The sequence below is a fragment of the Terrapene carolina genome, unplaced genomic scaffold, assembly GCF_002925995.2.
Source record: "Terrapene carolina triunguis isolate 2854851 unplaced genomic scaffold, T_m_triunguis-2.0 Scaffold96, whole genome shotgun sequence".
Classification (NCBI taxonomy): Eukaryota; Metazoa; Chordata; order Testudines; family Emydidae; genus Terrapene; species Terrapene triunguis.
In genome coordinates this window covers 2353311-2377192 of record NW_020664447.1, presented here as the reverse complement: position 1 = coordinate 2377192, position 23882 = coordinate 2353311, and the positions used below count along the sequence as shown (strand labels likewise).

Genomic DNA, 23882 nt, shown 5'->3' with positions numbered 1-23882 from the left:
AGGATGAGGTATTCAAGGATTACTCAAATGAGGTGCAGGATCAGGTGCTTACTGTTACAGTATTTAATTTTAAAACATTACCACAGCTAAATTATTAGAGGTTCTAGAGAGATTTTATGCCTATCTCATAAAAAGAACTGAAAAGGAGATCAGAGACTACAATTGTCACCAGGCAGTCAGCTGAGAGGGGTGTTGAGGATTAAGTGGAAAAGAGAAGAATGCTTAGCTGCTTGAAACATTTATTGTTTATGGCTTCTAGGCACTCCAGTAGTGATGGGGAAGCTTCATATGAATTTTAAAAAAAGTAAATTAAGCAAACTTTGTATTGTGGCTCTTCAAGCCTGGCCTAACAATTTAATCTCACCTGTACATATGTGTAAACATTATGCCAAAAACTGAAAGAACCAAGAGAAATTACTATAAGCCAAACCTACTCCTCATGTATTTTTATAGCAATGAAAAGCCTCTAATTCTCTTTATATGCATGCCAACTATTTCCCAGAGCCAGTACATTTTAAAGCAAATATGTACCACTTGGCCACTATCTCTCCACAAATCTATTTGAATGTCCCTAGTTTTTTGCCCCAATGTCCCTATTTACAGCTTCAGACAGTTGAAAGATTATAAACACCACCAATTTGTGCTGGGAGTGAGGCAAGCAAGTAAAAAGAAAATTAGAAGAGAGATAAAGAGAAGGTAATGTTCAAAGGCAAGAAGAGTAAAAACTGGGTCATCTGTCCAGTTCACTCCAAACGCTATATGGCCACCGTTTTTAAGAGTCACCTATCAGGGGGTAGCCGTGTTAGGTTTTTTACCCACAAAAGCTTATGGACAAATACATCTGTTAGTCTATAAGGTGCCACCAGACTCCTTGTCGTTTTTAACAGTGGCTGCTTAAATATGCCTGTCTAGATTTTTATATGGGTGTGCAGAACTTCTCACAGCACTGTTTGCAGGTGAAAATGCTGCTTTCTGTGTTCTGTGAGAGGGGATCCGGGATCATGGGACCAGCCCGTGTAGGCAGGGGGCCCAGTCCGAGTAAGAGCTATGAGCCGTGCACACACCTCGGGCCGACAGCCTGTGTAAGAGTCAGGAGTAGGAGGGGGAAAGCGGAGTAACGCGCGGGGAGTCCACACGGCAGAACTACTCTAGTTAGGGGGTGCCAGACGCTGCCCGGTGGGCGCTGTAACCCACCCCCGGGGATTCGCGCTCTCGAGCACACCCCGGCCCCGGAGCGGCCAGAACTAGAGCTGGCGGCGCGCGCGCTCCCGTTTCCTCGGCCCGGCAGGCCAACCACCGCTACTGTGCGGCGGCCGTTAGAGTCCAACTGCTCTTTAGGCGCGTGCCGCCGCCGCTTCCGCGCACGCCGTGTGCAGCTGCAGGAGGGAGCAGGGAGGACTCCGTCCCGTTCTCCCCCTCCCCCTCCAGGGTCCTGCTAGCCGCCGCCGTTGCAGCCGGTGGGCGCGGGGAGGCGACAGCGAGTCCCCACTGCCGAGCCGCCTCGCGCAGAGACTTTTTACCTTCTCTCGCTTTCCCCTTCGTTACCCACCATGCTCCGGACTCCGCCGCTCAGTCAGGGAGAGGAGCCCGCGGCTGACCCGAGAGCCTTTCCCCAGCGGAGATGAGGGAGGCAGCGCCGGGCAGGAGGAGAGGGAGCTGACTAGACCCACGCTCTCCCCAGACTACCATGAGGGACGAGAGAGAAGCCGCCGCCTCCCAGCATGGACCTAGCAAACTCCCCCAGCAGCCGCCGCAGGACGGCAGCGGGGTGGCTGCCCCCGTCGCCCGCCCCGGGAGCGGCCCGGAGAGCCTGCGGAACGGCTATGTGAAGAGCTGCGTGACCCCCCTGAGGCAGGACCCCCCCAGGGGCTTCCTCTCCCTGCTGCTGCTCCCCGCCGCCTCCCCCCGGGCTCTGCTCAGCCTGGGCGCCCTGGCCGCCTTTGTCCTCTCGCTCCTGCTCGCCTACGGCCGGAGCAGCCCCTGGGGCCAGCAGGACGAGAGCGGCTGGCGGGGCCCCTCGGCGCTGCGCACCCTGCTGGGACTGTCCCACTGCCTCAGCCCCCTCTTCAGCATCGCCTGTGCCTTCTTCTTCCTCACCTGCTACCTGGCCCGGGACAAGCGCGAGGAGCCCGGCGGCGGCGGCACCAGCCTCTGGTGGCTGCTGGCTCTGCCCCTCTGCTGTTACTCGGGGGACTTCGTGGCGCTGCAGTGGTTGTTACCAGCGGAAGGGCACCGAGACTTGCCGCAGGGCCCCGCCGAGCTGCAGATGGTGGCAGGCCGGCTGCTGACCGTGCTGGGCTCGGTGGCGGTGCTGACCCTGCTGCAGAGCACCCTGAAGCTCAGCCGAAGCCTCTTGGTCTTGGTCTTCTCCAGCCTGGTCTGGCTGGTCTCGCTCACCAGCCTCAGCTCGCTGCCTCCAAGCCTCAGACCGCTGCTGGCCGGCTCAGTCGGGGTGGCCGGCTGCCTCCTGGCACTGCTGGGTTGGCAGCGCGGCATCTTCTCTGCCCAGAGCCAGGGAGCACAGCACCAGCATCACCACCCGCGGCTTCCCAGCGTGGAGGAGAAAGTGCCTGTGATCAGACCCAGGAGGAGGTCTAGCTGTGTGTCCTTAGGAGAAACGCCAACCAGCTACTACGGCAGCTGCAAAATGTCCAGGAGACCCTCGTTGCCTTGTATTTCCAGAGAACAGGTAGGTCCCCCGAAACTGGGGGAGGGAGTGGGCAGCGCTGGCGGGGAGTGGGGGCAGAGGAAACCAAACTTCAAAACTTTCCGAGGAACCAGTGCAAGTGTCTAACGTGTGTATGTGCCCGCGCATATACTGGTATGTGTTTGCAGGGGAATGTGTCAAGATTCCCCTAAAATAATAAATGGAAAGATAAGACGGTAGGCGCATATTAGTTCATCTCTGCGCTTGTGCGAGATCATTTTTCTGTGCATCCCTTAAGATTTAATTTGTCAATAGACGCAGTGATGTGTTCCCTGCAGAATACAGAGCTTGGACGTTGTGCATCAGGTTGGCAGACCTTACCTCTATAAAAGTAACTTTTTTTTTTTTTTTTTTTTAAAGCACAGCCCTGTTAGGTATCAGATGCCGCTTTATTATTATTTTGATTGTGATGTTTCCACCTCCTCGGCTTCTGAGAGACTACACTGGAGAATGAAACTTTCTAGTTGCATAGCACTTAGTTTCTTCCAACCTTTTTTGACCAGGTGACTGCAAGTATCGGGGGAAAACCAGGTTTTTGAGGCTATTACTTTCAACTGGCTGGCACAGATATGTACATCACGAATGTCTGTTTTTCTACCAAGTTAATGTAGTTTCTTTCCAAATAAGGCAATATCGCGTTTAGATTGATTTGGTTTAGGAACCGTCTTAAGGTTAGAGAACTGTTGAGTCAAGTCTGGAAGGAAGCATGAAACATTCAGGTTTTATAAGGCAAGTCTTGCTCTTTTCTACTTTGGGCAAAACCCTTTACAGTGCAAAGCTTGTAGTGCAAACTCCATGTGGGGGTTGAGTCTGTTTGTATCTTGGAAATTGCACGTGAAGTCTAGGAACACTGAGTTGTGCTGCTGATGGAATTGGCCCGGGGCTACTTGAAGTGGAAAATCATCCAGTCACAGAACGGAGAATACAAATGTGTGTGTGTGTGTGTTTAAATAAACATATAAACGAAGCCTGGCTTGTAAGCCAAGAGGCCATTGTTACAGAAAGTCCCGTCCATGGCTGCAGCTGAGATTCAGAGGTTCTAAATAAACGAAGCTTGTCTAGTTTTGCTGTCGCGTGTATTTCCTAATGCATCTGGTGCGATTGTTTCCCAGAGCTCCCTCCCCTACTGTAATTTATTCGGTGAGTCTGAAGCCAAGCAGGGAAAGATGAGCCAAGCTGAGAGAAATCCTTGACTTGGGCATTTACCTTGCAGAGGAATACAGCATTAGTCGGTTTAGAAATACGTTCAAATTCTGAGGTTCTGTATCAGTATTATAGAGTCATTTAAAAGTTCAAGTAAAGGGTTTCAGAAATAGTTTTATGTAGCCAGTTTTAAGCTTGTAAGTTGGCAAGATTCATCATGTGAACAAGCATTTAAACACTGTATCATGCCTTTCAAATATCTAGGGAATATGGTATAGTAATTAGAAGTTTACTTGCCCTTCCCTCTTTTGTTCTAGTTACATAGTAAATATAGTACTTTACTTCAGGTGAGTAGCTTGTGTGTCAGAGGAATATCTGCAGTATAGGAAAAATACAAATTGTGCTAGTTTTTTTTTTTTAAACCTTTTTATAGATGGTAAAGGATATTAGTTTTAATTTAATCAAATACTGCCTTAGGTATTTAGCTGACTTTCTAAAAGTTTCTGTAAACTTCAAGCCAAACTATAGGTATTTAGTGTTTGGAAAAACACGACAAATGCCAACCTTAGCAAAATACACTGAATGTTCAACAAATGCTGAAGTCATGGGTGTTTAAAAATATAATTGCTTGTAGACATCCAGGTTTTGATGTTTTCCATTTCCGTAAAAGTGAATAAAAGCAGTATGTTGTACACTTTTAGTTTCCTACATTTTTAAACAGTAGACTATGCTTTACAGTAAATATCTCTTAAGGAAAACTTAAATAGTATTAACAGATTTTTTCACAAATTTGGGGTACTTTGATTTAAGAATACATTTCTTTCTGTACAGTATTTTATCAGTGCTGGTATAAAGACAAAGCAGTTAAATCCCCTTATTTTGCATCTGACTCAGAGAAGATGGTCATTGCAGAGTTAATAAAATGTCAGATGCATCCACTTAAAAAAAAATCAATACCTTGAGACTTTATCTGAAAATTTAATAAACACTGTATGCTTATTTGAACGTTTTCACTATTCTACTACAATGCTATTATTGAAACAGAGGGAACACATGGAATCAAAATGTAATAACATATTCGGGAGAGAATTAAGGTCTCTTAAAGAATTGTGGTTACATGTTAAAACATTTAATAAAGATCTGTAATATTAACATTTTCATGTAGTTAATTTACATAGGGATTAATGAGTACTGTTTAAAAAGTTCAGAGGAATACAAAGAATGCAGTATAAACCCATAATGGTATGAATGTGTTTTAGTAATCTGAGAGGGCTAAGTTACTATGGTGATATTTTGTAAGAATATTAATATAGTATACTGAAATTGTACAGTGCGAGAAAATAAAGCTGCAGAGTTGACTGAGTCTGGAAAAAATTGTGAATAGTTATGTCTGACAGTGTTCTGCTTAGTTGGTAAAATCCTGTGAGAAAATAATTGTATTGGGTTCATATTCTGTTTTTTCATAGGTGAAAGCTAATACTAGGAAAGAGGTCTGTGTACATGGGGGGGGGGGGGAGGAGAGGGGAAGGGGAGGAGAAACAGCTTCTTGTGTGTGTATCCTGTCTACTCCAACAGAGATCAATTTGAGCAGTCTTTGACTTCAGTGGGAGCAGGAACAGGCCCTATGAACCTGATTCTGTAAATGCTTCCTAACTTGAGTAACCCATGTAGTAAATGTCTGCAGGATCAGGCTCTGTTTTGTTTGTATGGGAACTAAACTGTGAAATATGCTTAAAAATTACATATGCTTTTGCTGTTTGACAATGAATATCCATGCTGTCTTCAGATACCATATTCTACAGCATTTTGCCTCCTGCATCTGCTATAGACATAGCTAACAACATAGTTCTGGAAAACTGACAACTCATGTACTTGTTTTCCTCATTTAAAATAGGTTATACCGTAATGGTTTATTTTTAGAAACCTCAAATAAAACTTAAACTGGTTATTAAAATAAAAATAAATACAAAACAGCAAAAGGGTTATATAATAAGATTTAATTTTAAGTCTAAATTTCAAATAAGCACAATTTTTTTCAGACACTTCAAGCACTGAACATATTAGTGTTTTTCTACTCTTCATTGAAATAAATTAAACATTTTAAAAATCCTGCACTTATAGTAAACAAACTTCATGTAACTATTTCTGTGTTCATCTTGAACCCAATGTTACATTCATTATTTATTATTGTTTGGTGTTCTAAAATAAATATTTACAGAACAAGTAATCAAAACAGTTCCTACCCTAAAGATGTTAATCTGATAGTCCAATTCTATTCCCACTGAAGTCAAAGGGAGTTTTATCTTGTCATTACTGGGAGCAGGATTAGGTTTTAAGGGCCTGATCTTGCAAACAATCACAGGACCACTCCCATGGACTTCAAAGGGACTGGTTGCCTGAGTATAGCACACCTCTAACCCGATATAACGCTGTCCTCGGGAGCCAAAAAATCGTACCGCGTTATAGATGAAACCGTGTTATATTGAACTTGCTTTCATCTGTCGGAGTGTGCAGCCCCGCCCCCCCAGAGCACTGCTTTACCGTGTTGTATCTGAATTCGTGTTATATCGGGGTAGAGGTGTATAATATATTCCAGCTCCAGTTGGGATCTGTGGAAACATGAGGAATTCAGAGTTGGGACCCTCTATAGTACTGGACAGCACGACAGATCTTGTAAATATCAAATATGTTTGTTTGACTTATTCTGAAAAGTATTATAATATGCAGTTGCTTGTATTTCTTCCTAATACATAGGTTAAAGACATTTACCATCTAAGATATATGTATGGGACGTGATTAGGCTCATTGAGTAAACAAGATCTACTATGTAAAAGATATTGTGTCTTGCAGGAAAGGAATTTTTTTCCTTGATTTTATTTTTATGTCTAGGTCAAGCGTGACTGAAATAGTGAATGCTCTAAAAAATGGAGCAAATTTTTCCTGGCTATTTGACTTGTTCAGATGCGGAGGAAGCTTAGCATGTTTCACAGAAGCAATTACTTTCATTTCACCCTATTCTGCTTAGATGAAGGATAGTCATGTGGTTAAAACACTGCCCTGGAAATCTGGGTTCAATTCCATAGATTAATTTTGTTTGTTTGACCTTGGAAAAGTCACATAGGTCCCAATACAAGTTTAAATAGATAGGTAACATGAAGTTAATGGAATTACTCATGTACTTGAACACCTTGTTGCACTGGGGCCTTAGTCTCTATGCCTCTGTTTCCTGTTTGTAAAATAGACATTAAAAAAGTTGATATTTTCCTACTTGCTTGTTTAGATTGTAAGCTCTTTGGAGTAGGGTATATCTGTTACTATATAATTTTACATTGCATTTTAAAAAAAAGTAGAACACTGAAATCAATTAGAGCCCATAATAATAATAATAATAAATTTAACTATTTGGTGCAAATTTTAGAGGCTGGCTTTTTAAAATTATCCCTCTTTTAAAAAGGTTGCAATGACTGAGAGAACAGGTGTAATTATGCAAAAATATTTGTGATACTGTCATTAACAGGAGCTCTGTATTAAATTATTATTATTTTTCTTTTGTACATAAAAGCAGTATTTACTATCTTCATTTTATATTTTAAAATATGAGATTAGCAGTTGGGTACAAATGCACACACTGTCCACTCCAACCAGCAAGGGGAGTGTTCGCATATTTCCCTTTGCTTAGGGACAAATTGCATTATTTCTCATTTTAACCACTTAATCTTAATATAACAAATTTGACTTCATACCAGAACAGTTAAAGATAATATTTAAACAGACATACAATAAAGAAAAGTAATGAGATGAAGCCTATCTACTCTTTGCTGGCGTTGTTTCTTGGTCAAATAATGTAATGTGTATTCATAATATAGCATTTATTTTCAGTCCTCTTCCTTACATTTATACACTTCCTCAACTTTGAGGCCAGAGATGTCTGACCTCTACCACCTACCCCAACACTAGTACCCATTTCTCTAAACTCTGCTTGCCTGTCATGCTCTCAAAATGACTTCTCTTCCCATGCTGCCTCATAGACCCCCTTAGTGCCACGTGAGCTCGCTGTCTTTTTAAAATTGTCCTCCGGTCACACTACTTCTTGTTTAATATTCCAATTCTAACTTCAGCCCCACCGTCACAAATATGAACATTAATATATTAAAGAGAAAAGAACATTTGAGAGACTTGTATCTAACAATGAATATTTCATGCTAATCACTACTGTAATCTCCATTATATAGTACCTCCACCCACTTATTATCCTTTGCTTTCAATGTCTGGTTTAAACTGTAAGCTTCTTGAGGTGGGCACCTGCCTTATTCTTATAGGTGTGCTTATATTCATAATATTATTAATTTGTATTATTGCAGTGCTTAGAAGCCCTAGTCGTGGACCAGGACCCCATTGTGCTAGGTGTACTGTACAAACACAGAACAAAAAGATTGTACCTATCCCCAAAGGGCTCGCAATATACATATAATACAAGAGACAACAGATGGATATAGAAAGACCAACGGGAGTACAAGAAACCCCACGAGACGGTATTGGTCAGTATGATAGGCACTCTGCACACCAGCAGCCTAACCATTGTCAATTTTTTTTTTTGTAGACCTTATGGCAGAGGAGAATATTAAGGAGTGATTTGAAGGTGGGTAATGAGGTAGTTTGTTGCTGTTTACAGGGAGAACTTCCCAAATGTGTGAGGCAGCATGGGAGAAAGCACAAAAGTGCTTGTTTGAAAATTTAACAAATGGGCTGTGGAGGCTGTAATCGTAGTTCACTCAGAAGTAAGAACTGATGGTTTGATAATGATTGACTGTGAAGGGCCTTGAAAGTGAATACAAGTAGATTATGTTTGATGCAAAAGTGAAGGAGGAGCCAGTGGAGGTATTGGGAAAAAATGGGCTGACCTGGTCAAAGCAACGGACTAGGAAAATGACCTTTGCAACAGTGCTCCGAATGGATATGAGTAGGGCAAGATTGCATTTCTCAAGGCCAAAAGAAGAATGTTGCAGTAACTATGATGAGTATTTGGATAAGAGTTTTAGCTGTGTGGATGGATAAGAAAGGGCATATCTTAGAGATGTTATGCAGAAAGAATTGGTAAGATTTAGATATAGCCTGGATAGGAGGATCTAGAGAAGGGTCTCAGTCAAAGATAATGCCTATATTATGGACCTGAGTGACAGCCAGGATGGCAGTGTTGTCCACAGTGATTGAAAAAGGAATTGGGGGAAGATTAAGAACTCTGTTTTAGCCATGTTGAGCTTGAGCCAATGGCTAGACATCCATGAGATATCCGAGAGACAGAGTAAGATTTTAGTTTAGATAGAAGGAGACAGGTCTGGAATAGAGAGGGTAGATCTGTTCATCAGCGTAGAGATTATCCAGAGATAAGGAGTAGAGAAAGAGACCAAGGACAGAGCTCTGTGGAACCCACCCAGAAAGTTGGAAGGGGAATGAGGAAGATCCTTGGAAGGACATGTTGCTGCATGAGCAATTAGAGGTGGGAACAGAACCAGGAGAGGACAGAGTAATGGAAGCCAAGGGAGAAGAAGATTTCAAGAGGAAGAGCATGGTCAAAGGTGACCGGCATGTCAAGGCGGATGAGGATGGAAGACTGGCTCTGAGCTTTGGCCGGGAAAAGAGAGGCCATTAGAAACTTGGGTGAGAGGGGTTTCAGTGGCGTACAAGGGGCAGAAGCTGGATTGGAGAGTCTCTAGGATGGAATTGGAGGAGAGGAACCCCAGACAGCGATTTTAAACAGCACAACCAATAAGTTTAGAGATGAAAGGAAGAAGGGAGATAAGTCTGTAAGTGGAGAGGCAAGTAGGGTCAAGGATGGTGCTTTTTAACATTGGAGAGACTAAAGTTTGCTTGTATTGTGAAGAGAAAAAGCCAAAGGAGAGTGAGAGGTTAAGAAAAAGAGTAAAGCAGATCAGAAGATAGGATGGGGTCAATGGAGTTAGAGAGGGGTTAGAGGAGGAGATCAGACAAGAAACATCTGTGTCTTTGCCAAGAGAGAAGGTGAGAGTTGTAGGAGGAAAAAGGAAGGAAAGCTGAGGGGCTGTGTCATATTTTATCAACTTTTTTTTTTTTTTTTTTTTTTAAGAAATGGAGATCCTATGTGAGGAGAGAAGAGGAGGTGGGAAGAATTTAAAGAGTGAATCAAAGGTGATGACAAAGTGGCTGTGATTGTATAGGATTCAGTTTAGTTGGAGAAGTAGTGTTGTTTAGCTAGGAAGATGGCAGAACGGAAAGAAGAGAGAATGGAGGAAGTCATCCTGGTCACAGAATTTCTGCCAGAGATGGTCCACAGCATGAGTAGAATAAGTGGATGTTGGCAGGGCTAGGGGGGCAGGGCTGGGGGAGAGCCAAGGGTGCAGGAGAGTGAAACACAGAGAATCAACCACCATATCAATGGAAGAAAGAAAAGAGATGGCAGGAAGGAGATGTCTGAGAGTAGATGAGAAGTCAACATCAGGGGATTGGGAAGGTTGCTGAAAGATCAAACGAGAGGGTCTAGGTTGTGTGTGGTTGAGGGGCGATGCTGAAAGAGAGCAGGTGAGGGTCAGAGGGGGGAACTCAGAAAAAGAGATCTGATAGAATGCAATGCTTAGTGAAGACCAAGTCAAATGAACAGCCCTTCTGGTGAGTGGGACAGTTGAACCAGGCTACAGGTTGAACAAAGAGGTTAGGGCAAGGAAAAGTTCAACTAAGGGGTTGGATGGGTCATCAACATGGAAGTTGAAGTCATCAGAGATTGTGAGGACAGGAAGCGAGAGAGAGAAAACTAGAGATTGAAATAAGAGACAGCAAGAGATGGGGAAGATGAAGGGGGTGAAGCAGGGGAATGGGCGGGAGGCTAGGAGTGGTGGCATGAAAGGAACAGAAATGGTGGTCAGGATGGGAGATGGAGAGGGAAGGAGGGCCAGGATCAGGGTGAGGGAGACACTGGGACGGGAGCCGTTCAGTATCTCCCCTGCCAGGCAGGTCACTTGAACAGCCGTAAACTTAGACAAATGATTCTATATACATGAAAATAAAATAAATAGTAGATATAATACTTACAAGTGAATCCATTAAACAGTCCTTCGAGAGAGAACATGTGAATTGGTCTCATCTTTATAATCTGCACCTACTTTCCTCATTTTTGAGCAGAGGTTGCATCCAAAAATAGGAAAGCTTAATTTTCATGAATTCCCCATCTATAAAAGGGGATAACATTTTTTACTCTAGTTCCTTTATGTTAATACTACTTCAGAAAAAGGAAGAACTGCTCCTGGAATTTAGGGGAAAAAAGCCTGTGTGAACTTCGTCTTCAATACAGATTGCTGATTCAAATGGTCAGTACTAGAATCGTAGTCCGTATAGTGACTATCAATGCTGATGATCTAATATTTGGTAAAGGGGACACAGAAAATCTGAGTTCCATAAAAGAGTAAATATCTTAAACTTATTGCACATTTTTCCTATTTTTCTTTAAAAGGGACACTGGCAAACCATTAGGCATGAACTTCAATGTAAAAACACTCATATTTGTTGTAAGTTTAATTCCCTTGTGTTTGCTTATAGGCTGCAATAGTATAACAGTTTACACAGGCCTTTCATTATAAGAAAAACCACAAACTGAAGTCCAAACTCAAGCAAAACAGTTTACATTTTCATTGATAAATTCAGCTTTACAAAGTTGTCATCAATATTTACTACTCCAAGTGCAAAATCTACTCTGCCCCCTCATCATTTCTTACCCCACATTGGAGTGCAAGTTGAGTTTTGCCAGTCTGGATAGAGCATGTTTTCTTTTTTAAGGCGGTACCTATAGTTTTATACAATGTTGTTGTCCTGGTTTTTAAAAAGAGAGAGTGTATTTCTAATTCAACTGTTACAATTCTGTATAGATTAATAATTTCAATTTAAATTTTGTTCATTTAATTTTGGAACTTGTAAAGGGTTGTTTTTGCTCATTTAAGGCCATGTTACCTTGAGCAAAACATAGTCTCAGAGTATCGGTAACTGCACAAGATACACCTGATGAGATTCATACACTTCATTTTTGCATTTCTGTTAAATATATATTGCTAGTGAACAAAGTTACATTTTTTGATGCTATTATACTATAACAATATGATGAAATTTGTTAGGTGGTTTTGATCCACCTCTATTTCAAAATATCAGTGTCTTGGGTTTAATTTTTGTGTTTGGAGTGTTTGAATGTTTCTCTTGCACTCTTTAAAATGATGTTGTTGATGGAAAGATTTTTAGGGTGAGTTTTATTTCTGGGTGTCTTTCAGTTGCCATTAATAAAACATTGTAATGGTAGCTGAAAACCACAAATGTACTCTCCCATCTCTGCTGAAATGAAGCTATGAAGTTTGAATTTGTCTCTTTCCCTTGAATTCCCTTGAATTTCCATCACTATTGCACTCATTTGTTTTTTCTTTTATTCTTTTCCTCATTTACTGGTCTTCTTAGTTTGTCTACAAGGAGATGTTACATTAATGTGAACAAACCAAGTTAACCCAAAGAGCCTTGAATCCACACACATTTTTTACACTGAATTATTTGGTGTCTTAATTCACAGTAATTAATCTTCTTTGGAACAGAAGTAACTCTATTTCTCAGTGCGTTTATTTGCTTTAAGGTTAGTGTGGACACATTCCTAAGTACTCTATTGGCAGTCCTCCCAGTGCTGTCCTACTCTGCATTGCTTCACAACTGGGTAGTGCTGTTTGTGTACTTGTGTTCCCTCCAGTGCTCTGGGATCATTTTGACTGGATGTCACCTACCTGATTTAGGGCACACCTGGCTGCATGCCAGCATCTTTCTAGATACCAGGTAGTAGTGAGTTCACATACCCAGAGTCATATACCCATTATAACAGCTGTGTTTCTGTGTGGACCCCTTCCAAGCTTCTTGCCTTGATTGCGCTCTTTGGAGAGCTGCATGTCCAGCCCCATCTGGAGAAGAGTCACCTGAATGCAGACATCTACAAGACTTTGTCAGAGCAAATGAAAGTGAAGAGATGGTTTTCAAGCTGGTCTCTGCTGAATGAAAGCAAAGGAGCTACAGCAGAAAAACCTCAAGACAAGGGACAAGAACAAGACTTCCCATAATGTTGCCCCTACCTGCTCATACTATAAGCACCTGGACCGCCTTTTTTTGTTTGTTTGTTTGTTTTTTTAAAGCTATGATACCACTGCATCCAAGAATGGTATAGTAGATAGTTTTCCACAATGCAGCCATGGCACCGTGGCAACTGCCCTGGACCTACATATAATATTAGGTCTGATCAGGAGGAAAATTTTCCTGACAGCCAGGAACGGCTGTACTAGCAATCAGCCTGAAATTGAAGTGGAGGGGAGCTTTAGACTTCCTGTAAGTATTAAGTGCTATTGTACAAAATAACTTTAGAAGGGAATTTAAGCAATTTTTTGGGGGGTACTGATTGCATGCTTCCATGTTGGGCTGAACTACTGGTTTCTTTCTAACTGCATGGTTGTTAACACCCTCCTCCCAAGAGCATGCTCAAATTGGTATCTGCACCGACACTTAAAGCCATTGAGATTTTATTGCCTTGTCGTATCAAATGCCATGACCATTGGCTTCACGTACCCTCCCCTCCCCCCCAGGGTTGCCAGGTGTTTGGTTTTCGACTGGAACGCCTGGTCGAGAAGGGACCCTGGTGGCTCCAGTGGGTACTACTGACCGGACCATTAAAAGTCCGGTCAGCAGCGCAGCAGGGCCTGGGGCTAAGGCAGGCTCCCTGCCTATCCTAGCTCCGAACGGCTCCCAGAAGTGGCCGCTAGGTCCCTGCGGCCCCTAGGCGCGTGGGTGGCCAGCGAGGCTCCGCACGCTGCTGTCGCCCTGAGTGTCGGCTCTGCAGTTCCCATTGGCCGGGAACCATGACCAATGGGAGCTGTGGGGTCGGTGCCTGTGGGCGTGAGGGAAGTGCACAGAGCCTCCCTGGCTGCTCATGTGCCTATGGGTTCCAGGGAATTGGCGGCTACTTCCTGGGAGCTGTGGTAAGTGCTGCCGGGACCCTGCACCCTCTCCTGCACCCTGCCCCATCCTGGAGTCCCATCCCCCACCCAAACTCCCTCCTGGAGTCTGTTCCCCCGCACCCCAATCCTCTGCCCCAGCCTGGAGCCCCCTCCTCCACCCCAAACCCCTCATCCCTGGCCCCACCCCAGAGCCCACAACCCCAGCTGGAGCCCACACCTCCTCCAACCCGCTCTCCCAGCCCAAAGCCCACTCCCGAATCCTTACATTTACATCCTCCCACACTCTGAACCCTTCAGCCCCAGCCTGCAGCCCTTTCCTGCACCCCAAACCCGCAGCCAGAGCCCGGATCCCACACCCCCAGCCGGAGCCCGGAGCCCCTGCTGCACTCTGAACCCCTTGGCCCCAGCCCAGAGCCCTCTCTTGCATCCAAACCGCACAGCCCCGGCCCCACCCCAGAGCCTGCACCCCCAGCTGGAGTCCTCACCCACGCCCCCCAGCACCACAACCCTGTTCCCCAGCCTGGAGCCCTCTCCCACACCCTGAATCCCTCACTTCTGGCCCCACCCGGAGCCCGCACCCCTAGCCCAGAGCCCATACTCCCTGCACCCCAACCACAGCCCAGAGCCCTCTCCTGCACCCCAAACTCCTCATCCCTCACCTCACCCCAGAACCCGCACCCCCAGCCAAAGCCCTCACCCCCTTCCTGCACCCCAACCCTCTGCCCCAACCCGGTGAGGGTTGGGGAGAGCGAGTGACGGGGTGGGGGGGTGGAGCAAGTGGGGCGGGGCCTCGGAGAAGGGGTGGGGCAGAGATGGGGCCTCATGGCAGGGGTGATCAGTTTCATGGCATTAGAAAGTTGGCATATCCATATCCTCTTGCTGTGGTGCTTGCTGCTCACTCCTTGCCTCCCTCCCCCCATCCTGGTTCAATATTGCCCCTCCTTACTGCCTCCACTCAAGATGTTGGCACATGGGGTTAAAATGTCAAACCCATTGCATGGTGGGCATGTTTACTGTAGTGACAGAAACAAAAATAGCAGTAGAAAAATATATTTTGGGTAATAGTTGTAGCAATGTGCTGAGATTTTATGTACAACTAAATTTTATATGGTAAATAGCCAAAAATCAGGCTACAGAGGCATGCCAAAATACAGAGAGATTGCAAGGTATTTGTAATTCCCTCAGCATTGTTAACCCTTTACACTCAAATCAATTACTACAAAAGTTTGTTTATTTGGCAGTGCACTTTGTACTGATCTACAGGTGTAATAAAAAAGAACTTAAAAGCAAAGATAATTCTCTGTTGGGCATGCACACTGCAAGGTAATGCAGCCTTCTCAGGGCTACCATATAAACTAGAGTTTTTCTTCTTCTCTAGCTGGGGGAGGAGGGGAAATGGGCCATCCTGGTAAATAGAAGTGCTGCATATCTTCCTGGTTTGTCCATTGCCATTTTGAACAAGATTCTTCTATATCTCAGGGTAACTGCATCCAACATAAGGACAGTCTGCAGAGGTACATGTGGAGTTACTGACCTACCCCCTGCTGGCTACCCCCTACCAATCTCACAGCCACACACCCACCTATTCACCCACCGTTGGTACAGAGGTCCTATACAAGGAGGAAGTAATTTGGAAAATGTCTTGTCATCTTGAAGTGAACCCTAAAGGGGGAAGAGAAGATGGGAGTGGCATTACAAAACTGGAAAAAGCAAATTGTTGGCATGGAGACTAGCGTTGGGACATTAAGTACTTGTGCTTTTTCTGATTTTCCTTTGCTTGTGCAATGCAATGAGCTGGGTTTATAGGGGCCAAATCTCCCACTGAAAGGCTGACAAACCTCTGAAGGAAACAGAAAAAAGATGACAGTGGCAGTAGGAACATAGGACTGGAAGGGACGTTCTGGGTCTTTGAGATGTTCAGGGAAGTAGTAATTGCGTACATGGCCCCAGAGAGAGAGGGCCATGAAGGCAGAAAGGTGGAGGGATAGATTGCTCCAGGAAAGCATCAGAAGTCTCGGAACGGTGCACAATCCTGGAAAGAGACAGGGTATGCACAACACATAAGAAAACGGCTGTGCTGGAGCACATTTTCTTACAAATGTCAAGTGCAGCACATGTGTAGCCCGGGCCCGCAAACTATTGAGAACACTCCATATTGGAACCTTCTATTCAATCAACCAAATTGGTGTGGAAAGAACTAGCAATCAACCGATGTGGAGGTGTAGAAGAACAGTTTTGAGTGCCTGACCTACAGGCATTTGTGAGCATTCCACTGTTTGCACATGCCACACTTCAGTGATCTTAAGTTTGCACTATGCTATTAACGAACTTATTTCATTCAAGTAGCATTATTTATTATGTACATTATTTAACTCTATACACTTTTTTGTACAACTCCGATTAAAAACTTCATTGAGGAATTGCTTCCCCCATCAGTTATGTAACATGCCGCCCCCCGTGTCAATGACCCGTCAGTCATTTCCTTGGATATTTTCTTGGTTGTTGATCACAACTATATCCTGTCCTCAAAAGGAGGAGCACAATACATCCCTGACCTTGTTTCTCTGACCACTTTTAGCATTTTTCAGAAGCAACCTCTCCAGCTGTCCATGGTATTCAGAAAGTCTCTCCATCTCCTCCTCCCACCCACCTGTGAGGCTCTCTCCTGTGCTGCCACAGATATGGAAAATATACCAAGCAATTATAACACAAGGCACACAATGATAAGCATCTGGCCTTGTCATCAGGCACCCCCATCTTCCCTTCATTCTTCCAAATGTATATGCCAGTGTCATTCTGCAACTACTCAAAATATAGTTAAATAGTTCCTTTCTCCTATTCTAGTGTCCTGTAAAAGGCTTCATAAACCAGGGAAGCAGAGGGTAAAATGACAGGAGGAATCATAACTCTATTAATGTCCATAATGAGGAGCAAAAATTTCCCTGCTCATTCTAGAAAACATGCCAGAGTTTCTAAAGATTCCTGGCTTCCTGGACTTTTCCAGACCATACCATATTAATGTTTGTTTGAACCTTCTATGGTGATCAACCAGGCCTTGCAGCACCATGGAGAAATACCCCTTCCTGTTGAGTCTCTCACGTGGTGTGTGTGTGTGTTTGTGCCAGGTGTGTGTGTGGTAAAAATAGGCATGTGTATCCCAGTTCAGGAACCCTACCCATGCAAAGTTGTCCATAACCTCTTGTGTACTACCAAGCTTTATGAGCTGGCACAGTAGCACTGCCTAAATAGTTGATCTATCAATGCCAAACAAGTGACTGCAGAACCCAGTAGCTATTGCGCTTCCGGATAGTAAGGGCCACATGCTTCCCATGCTGAGTCATATGTTGATGTTCTGCTATTGCAGCTTTAGGGTGAGTTCTGCACAGACCTCTAGGAAAGTAACCTTCTGCAGCCACTGCTGGCCATCCTATTCTGCATCACTACTTTGTCCCACCAGTTGCTGCTAGTTGACTGTGACTGGAAGTGGTGCTCCATCAACTGAAGCAGCTCCAGATAAATGCCCTGTGGAGGTAACTGCTTGATTTAATTCTTTCGTAATGCCTCCATCTGTAGCTTTACTGGTGTGGTATCCAAAGCTGTCTGAGTCTGCCTGTCCAAACTCATCTGGCTGCACGACTGCCAATACATGTGCATTATCCTGCTCATATCAATGACTGTCATGATTGTGGCAGTCAGCAGTGTGTCCTCCGTGCTGCCTGATAGCAGTTTGAAAAATATAGATGAGTTAATGGATGCCAGAGAGGAATTATGGGAGTTTTAGTTGGAACCCAAGTTCCAGAATTCATGTAGGGTTCAGTAGGCATCTCACAGTGTGCTGTTAGGAGAAATCCCAAAATGCATAGAGGTGAACAGTGGATATTTGACCCATGGAATATCTTCCCAACATGCTGGGCAGTTAATTCAGAGATTTGCAGAGCTGGCTAACAAGGGAAAAATGTTAAACTGGCCTAACATAGCTGTGGGGACACACTTCAGTTTAATATAATTAATTCTGGGCATTTGGAGCGAACTAACTAACCCAATCTAACCATGCCCTTAGACTCCCTTTTATCCTTTTCTCCAAAAAAACATGCATTGTACTGATCCTCCCTCTGTTTGGCTGAGAAGACTGGATGTAACTCCTTAAAATCGTGCTGTTCTTTCAGCTGAGCTATGGTGGTTGCTAGAGAGCAATGTGAAATGCATCTTTTTTCAAGGAGCAAAATGTATTTTTTCTGATGTGCACATGGCCCCTATCTGTATGGGGGTCAAGGGACTAAGCTTGATATTGAACATCAGAATTATCTAAGTAGACTGTGGGCCAGCCTCTTACTATTTGTGTGCCTGTCCTTTCATTTTTATGTCTTGGCTCACTTTCTATTCTTGTCTACACTGAGAATTTTAAAGACTTATCCCATCCTTGATTTGACACTTCAGGTGTACAGACCAGTTACTTGCATAACTACTATTGTCGTCTGGGTCTGCTTTGAATTCCCTAAAGTTCCTAGTATAGATATAGCCATTTTCTCTGTTTTATTCATGTATCCCTCTCCAAGGGCAAGAATCCGGCAGGAAAGGATCGTGCCTTCGCTGCTCCTGCATGGGAATCTTTCCACAGCCTAGTAGAAACAAAAGAGTGGAAACTGATGGAGTAGTCACTCACTGAGAGTGATTGCTGAATCACTGAAGTTTAGTGGGGGCAGGTTTAAGGGCCATAAAGCTTGACCCAGGTTTGAAAGAATGAGTCTGGCCTGGGAGGTTGGGTTGGATAGAGGCATACTCCAGGTTTGGAAAATTTAGTTAGTCTGGGACTGAAGTTAGTCGGCAAGTCTGGTCTACCCAGCTTGAAAAATTTGCTCCAGCCCTAAAAGACTTAGGGTAAAAATTTCAATAGCATCTAAGGTGACATAGGTTGCTAAGTTTCATTGACTTTCAGTGGAACTTAGGACTTGTCTGCATGGGAAAGTTTTATATGTATAACTGGTAATAGTTAAACTAGTATAGTTATACTGGTATAACTCCCTATATGGATATTCTTATTCTGGAATAAGAGTGGGTTTTTCAGTTTATCTTAAACCCTAAAGCAACATGTGCTAAGCCAAAAAAAGGCATTCATACACTGGAATAAAAGTTTCCCATGTAGACAAGTTCTGAGGCTTCTAAGTAATTTAGATTCTTTAAAAAAAATTATCCTTACTCTAGCTTGCAGTGTATCTTAGAAGCCTGCTCCAGCTTTGGAAGAAATGGTCATTGTGGGAGCCTGATGTAGATAAAGACCTAAAACTGAGTTTAGCCTAGAAACCTGAGAGTTTTGCACTAGGCCAGTCAGACTTTTGGTTAACCTTAGACAAAGTCATGTTCTAACTTGGTGGATTTTTATTTTATCTGGGACCCGTATTATACAGTTGCTATGGGAATTTTTGTAACTGTTATTTCTGGTACAGTATATTCTGGGACAGAAAATTAAAAATATTTTTTACCCTATATCTTTGTAATGCTTCTGAATCTTTCCTGCTGTTTTCCCCCTCCCATGTTGCTTTTGAGTCTACAACTAGAATTTACACATTTCAGACCCCCCATGTGACAAATTTTATTTTCAGATCAATTTTACTTGGGAAAGCAATATTGGACAGTGGCTGCTTACTGCATCTGGAGTGTACTTGTGATTCCCTTCTCTGGGAGAATCCTTCAGAGCAATTTTTTAAAATGCAGGGGGAATTTAAATTGTTGTGTTGGATAGTAACATGACTTTGAGAACTGGCACTGAACAGGTTTTTTTTCAACAGTTTTGGCTTTTCTGACCACTTTGTATCCTTTCATACAAACTCAAACCTACCTGCTTTTTCTAACATCCAATGATTGATCTACCTTAGATATAGGAGAGAAGAGACTTCCTTTTCTTAAAATGCTAGACATGAATGAATGAAATGGTGGTAAGGATTCTGTAGTGTACTTGCTTTCCAAAGGTGTTAGACAGCCTCTTAATAATAAGGTTGTAACTGTTGCAAGGAGTAGAAATGAGAACTATTTCTAGAGCTTTGTGAGTATACTCTGGAACAGGAATTGTCTTTGTATTGCTAGTGCTTAATAAATAACTTCCACACTAAAAAAACCCTCAATGATGTTAGAGTTAAGAAATGCACTTGAGCAGACTTTAAACTCAATGTTGCTTTATCTGAGAGACAAGGTTGGTGAGATAATATCTTTTTTTGGACTAGTTTATTTGATTAATGTCCATTTCAACCTCAATTCACATGCACTACGATCCAAATTTACTCAGACTCCTCAGCTCCTCCATACATGCTCTTGCAATTCCAGTATATAATCAATCTCAATGTACACATCCAATTCCTCATAACTGCTCTCAAATGCGTAACTTGAGTTTCAATTTCATCTAGATTAGAATACATTCCATATAGACAGACAGGTAAGATCTCCAAGCTGCTCTTATGGAAGAAGGTGGCTTCCTATGTTGTCGAGAGAGAGAGAGAGAAGAGCCCTATGAACAGAGAAATGGAGTAGTTATTTCTTTTAAGGGCCACCCATGGTGGTCTCAGCACCATGGTGAATAATAAGAGATGGCAGCCGCTTTGAAAATTCTTCATGGAATTCTCAGAAGTAGAACACAATTCTGCAGCCTCTCATCAAGAAGGAACTTCCAGTTATATAGAATAATGGCAAAAAGATTATTAATCCTTAAAAAAATCAAACATAGACAAAACATAAGATTTGAATGGATTTTAACTACAGAGGAAGTTCTGAAATCTCTTATCCATTGGGAAGATCATTAGGACAAAAGAGCCTGATACAAGGTGCTAAATTTCTTAAGAAATTTTAACAAAAATGAACATTTATTTGTAAATACTCAAAAAATAATTATTTTTACTCAGAGTAAGTATTGTAAGTTTGGAAGGATAAGCTTTATTTTTCATTTGTAACAAAGACCTGGATTACCTGCTTCAACTGCAAAACCAAATTCATTCTTAACAGTGGAGCTGTGACTGGCACTTCCATAATGTTATATTGGTACATGGTGGCTCCTACCTTACCTCATTTTCTCTCTTGGGCTTTTAGTTGCTGTTAACATCTCATTGTTAAAGATTTGTGGACTTTCTGTACTTACCTAAACATTTCCTTTCTTCTAGTGCAGTGTTTCCCAAACTTGGGACGCCGCTTGTGTAGGGAAAGCCCCTGGCGGGCCGGGCCGGTTTGTTTACCTGCCACGTCCACAGATCCGGCCGATCGCGGCTCCCAGTTGCCGCGGTTCGCCGCTCCAGGCCAATGGGAGCTGCTGGAAGAGGCAGCCAGTACGTCCCTCGGCCCACGCCGCTTCCAGCAGCTCCCATTGGCCTGGAGCGGCGAACCGCTGCCACTGGGAGCTGCGATCGGCCGGATCTGTGGACGTGGCAGATAAACAAACCGGCCCGGCCCGCCAGGGGCTTTCCCTACACAAGCGGCGTCCCAAGTTTGGGAAACACTGTTCTAGTGGGATGGTCCACAAAGCCACTAATCTAATTGCATCATTTTAGCCTTCAGGTAGAAGAGAACATATGTTCTGATACGTTTGAGATGAGATTATGTTCCTTGTTTTTTAAAAGTGTACAAGGTTTAATGTAACCGATAATTCTAACACCTGCTACTACAAATCTAACTTATCACAAACCAATGGGCTCTTAGAGATTGTCAGTTCCCTGTGCAAGTGACTGACAGAGCTAGTTGGGCCACCTAATGTTTAGACTTCTTGCTTGACTTTTAAGTATCTGTGGACCTTTCAAGTAGAGTAAAGGAAATTTTCAGGTAAGCTTGGGTAAAAGTTTTTAATCTAAAAATATAGCTCATCCCTCTCTCTCTCTTTGTTCTGAATGTTCCCTTGTTTTTCTATTTTTTTGTCTGCTTAGCCTTAGCATTTCCAAATTTTAAAACTATTTAACTCTTGCTCTTATTGATGTAAACCTTGCCTCTCTCTACATGTTGCTTTATCAGTAATCTTGTTAGCTGCTATTGCTTGTGGATCATTCTGTAAAACTGCTTTGTGAAGACCAAGAGGCAGGCAGAGGAACAGACAGGCTAGTGAAGGGAGTGTGTTGTGTTCTAGCAGTGTTTTGGTGCTCGTTGGGGGTTTGTTTTGCTGTGGGTGGTGGTGTTGTGGTTTGTTTTGTTTCCCAGATTTACAGGGTTTAGGTGGGAAGCCTATGACAGATACAGAGGCAGCAGTGGTAGTGACCCAAGCAGTGGAAGACACAATGAAAATGACTGGATGTGGAAGTTGCGGCATGTACATGATCCTGGAGGGGGTACCTGAAAAGAGTCTTGTCTGCATGAAGTGCTGCCTGATAAAGCTGATGGAGGAAAAGATCCGAGGATTGGAGCTGCAGGTGGAAACTCTGGTTAAGTTTAGAAGGGGGGTCGAGCAGCTGATGGAGCAAAGACCTGAGGAGTCTGAAGGGAAAAGCTCAGACTTGCAGATGGAAGCAGGATCAAAGAACGCTGAGGGGAGACTGCTGGATGAGGAAAGTGGGCAGTGGAAGCATGTGACTAAGAGAACCAGGCAGAGGAAAAGACGGGCTAGTGAAGGAGAAATAGAGCTCAGGAACAGGTTTGCGGAGTTGGAAAATGAAGAAGGGGCACAACAGGTGGTCGCTGAAGGTGAGAGGGCAAGGAAGAAGAGAAGAGCAGCTAGTCCTATAGGAAGAGGGGAAAAGTCAATGGAGATAACACCAAATATGAGCCCCAGGAGGATACGGGATGGGTTGCGGAGGATTGCAAGGGCGAATAGGAATCGAGAGGACTTGCAGCCAGAGAGAACCAGGGATAGACCGGAGAATCGCACCATCACCAGGAAAAGGCAGGTCTACGTGATTGGGGACTCCTTACGGAGAAGAATAGACAGCTCTGTAACCAGAGCTGATCCAGAGAACAGAAGGGTGTGCTGTCTGCCGGGTGCTAAAATACGGGATGTGGACTTGAGGCTGAAGAGGATCCTAACAGGAGCGGGAAAGAATCCACTGATTGTTTTCATGTGGGAATGAATGATACGGCTAGATTCTCGCTGGAACGTATCAAGGGAGACTATGCCAGGCTGGGGAAGACGCTTAAGGAAATTGAGGCTCAGGTGATCTTCAGTGGGATTCTGCCTGTTCCTAGAGAAGGGCAACAAAGGTGTGTCAAGATTATGATGATCAACAGATGGCTCAGGCAGGGGTGCTATAAGGAGGGCTTTGGGATGTATGGCCACTGGGAGGCATTCATGGACAGAGGCAGTAGCTTAGCTAGCGGGGTGCAGGGGAAGCAGCCGCTTCCCCTCACCCCTTTTCCCAAAAGCGGCACCTACCGGGCCGGCGCCGGGGGCAGCACTGCCAGAGGAGCCATGGGGGGGGGGCAGGCGCGGCTGGAGGAAAGAGGGGGCCGGCTCCTCGGCCATCGCGCCCCACGTGGCCCCAATATCGCCACAGGTGCAGCCACTTCCTGCGGCGGCTCAGGGCTCGGCGGCCAAGCGCTCCCCGCCTGGAGCCGGAGCCGGGATCGGCCAGGGACAGGCGGCGGCACAGGACTGCCGGGCCGGCGCTGGGGGCAGCACGGGCGGAGAAGCGATGGGGGGCGGGGGCGGCAGGCGCGGCCGGAGAAGCCCGCAGGAGTCCTGAGCCGGGCCCCGGGGTTAATCTGGGGGGGAAATGGGAGGAGCCAAGGGGGGCGTGGCCAGAGGAGGAGCCAAGGGGGAGCGCCTTTTTTCTGTTTGCTCCCCCTACACTTAGACCCTGGCTACGCCACTGGACAGAGGACTGTTCTCTCAGGATGGACTTCACCTGAGTAGGGAGGGAAATAGATTTCTAGGATGGAGGCTGGCACAATTGATTAAGAGAGCTTTAAACTAGGAATTTGGGGGAGATGGTTGGGAGATGTCCAGGTAATCTCCACGCCGGAACTTAACATTGAGAGGGAAGAAAACGAAGTAAGAAAGGATACAGCCGTGGGTAGGAGAATGGACATAAGGAGGAAGGGTAGTGTAGATACCATTCTAATAGGTGATACCAGGGGCA

General features: G+C 44.4%; 1 protein-coding gene across 1 annotated transcript in view; it reads left to right on the top strand.

Annotated features, from left to right (window-relative positions):
• Positions 1 to 1526: 1526 nt before the first annotated feature.
• The window catches only part of PDE3B (phosphodiesterase 3B), a 297944-nt gene continuing 275588 nt past the window's right edge, over positions 1527 to 23882 (top strand). Inside the window, exon 1 of the mRNA XM_024202160.2 lies at positions 1527 to 2689. Coding sequence (XP_024057928.2) covers positions 1688 to 2689 — 1002 coding nt within the window. The 5' untranslated portion in view covers positions 1527 to 1687. The remainder of the gene's footprint in view (positions 2690 to 23882) is intronic.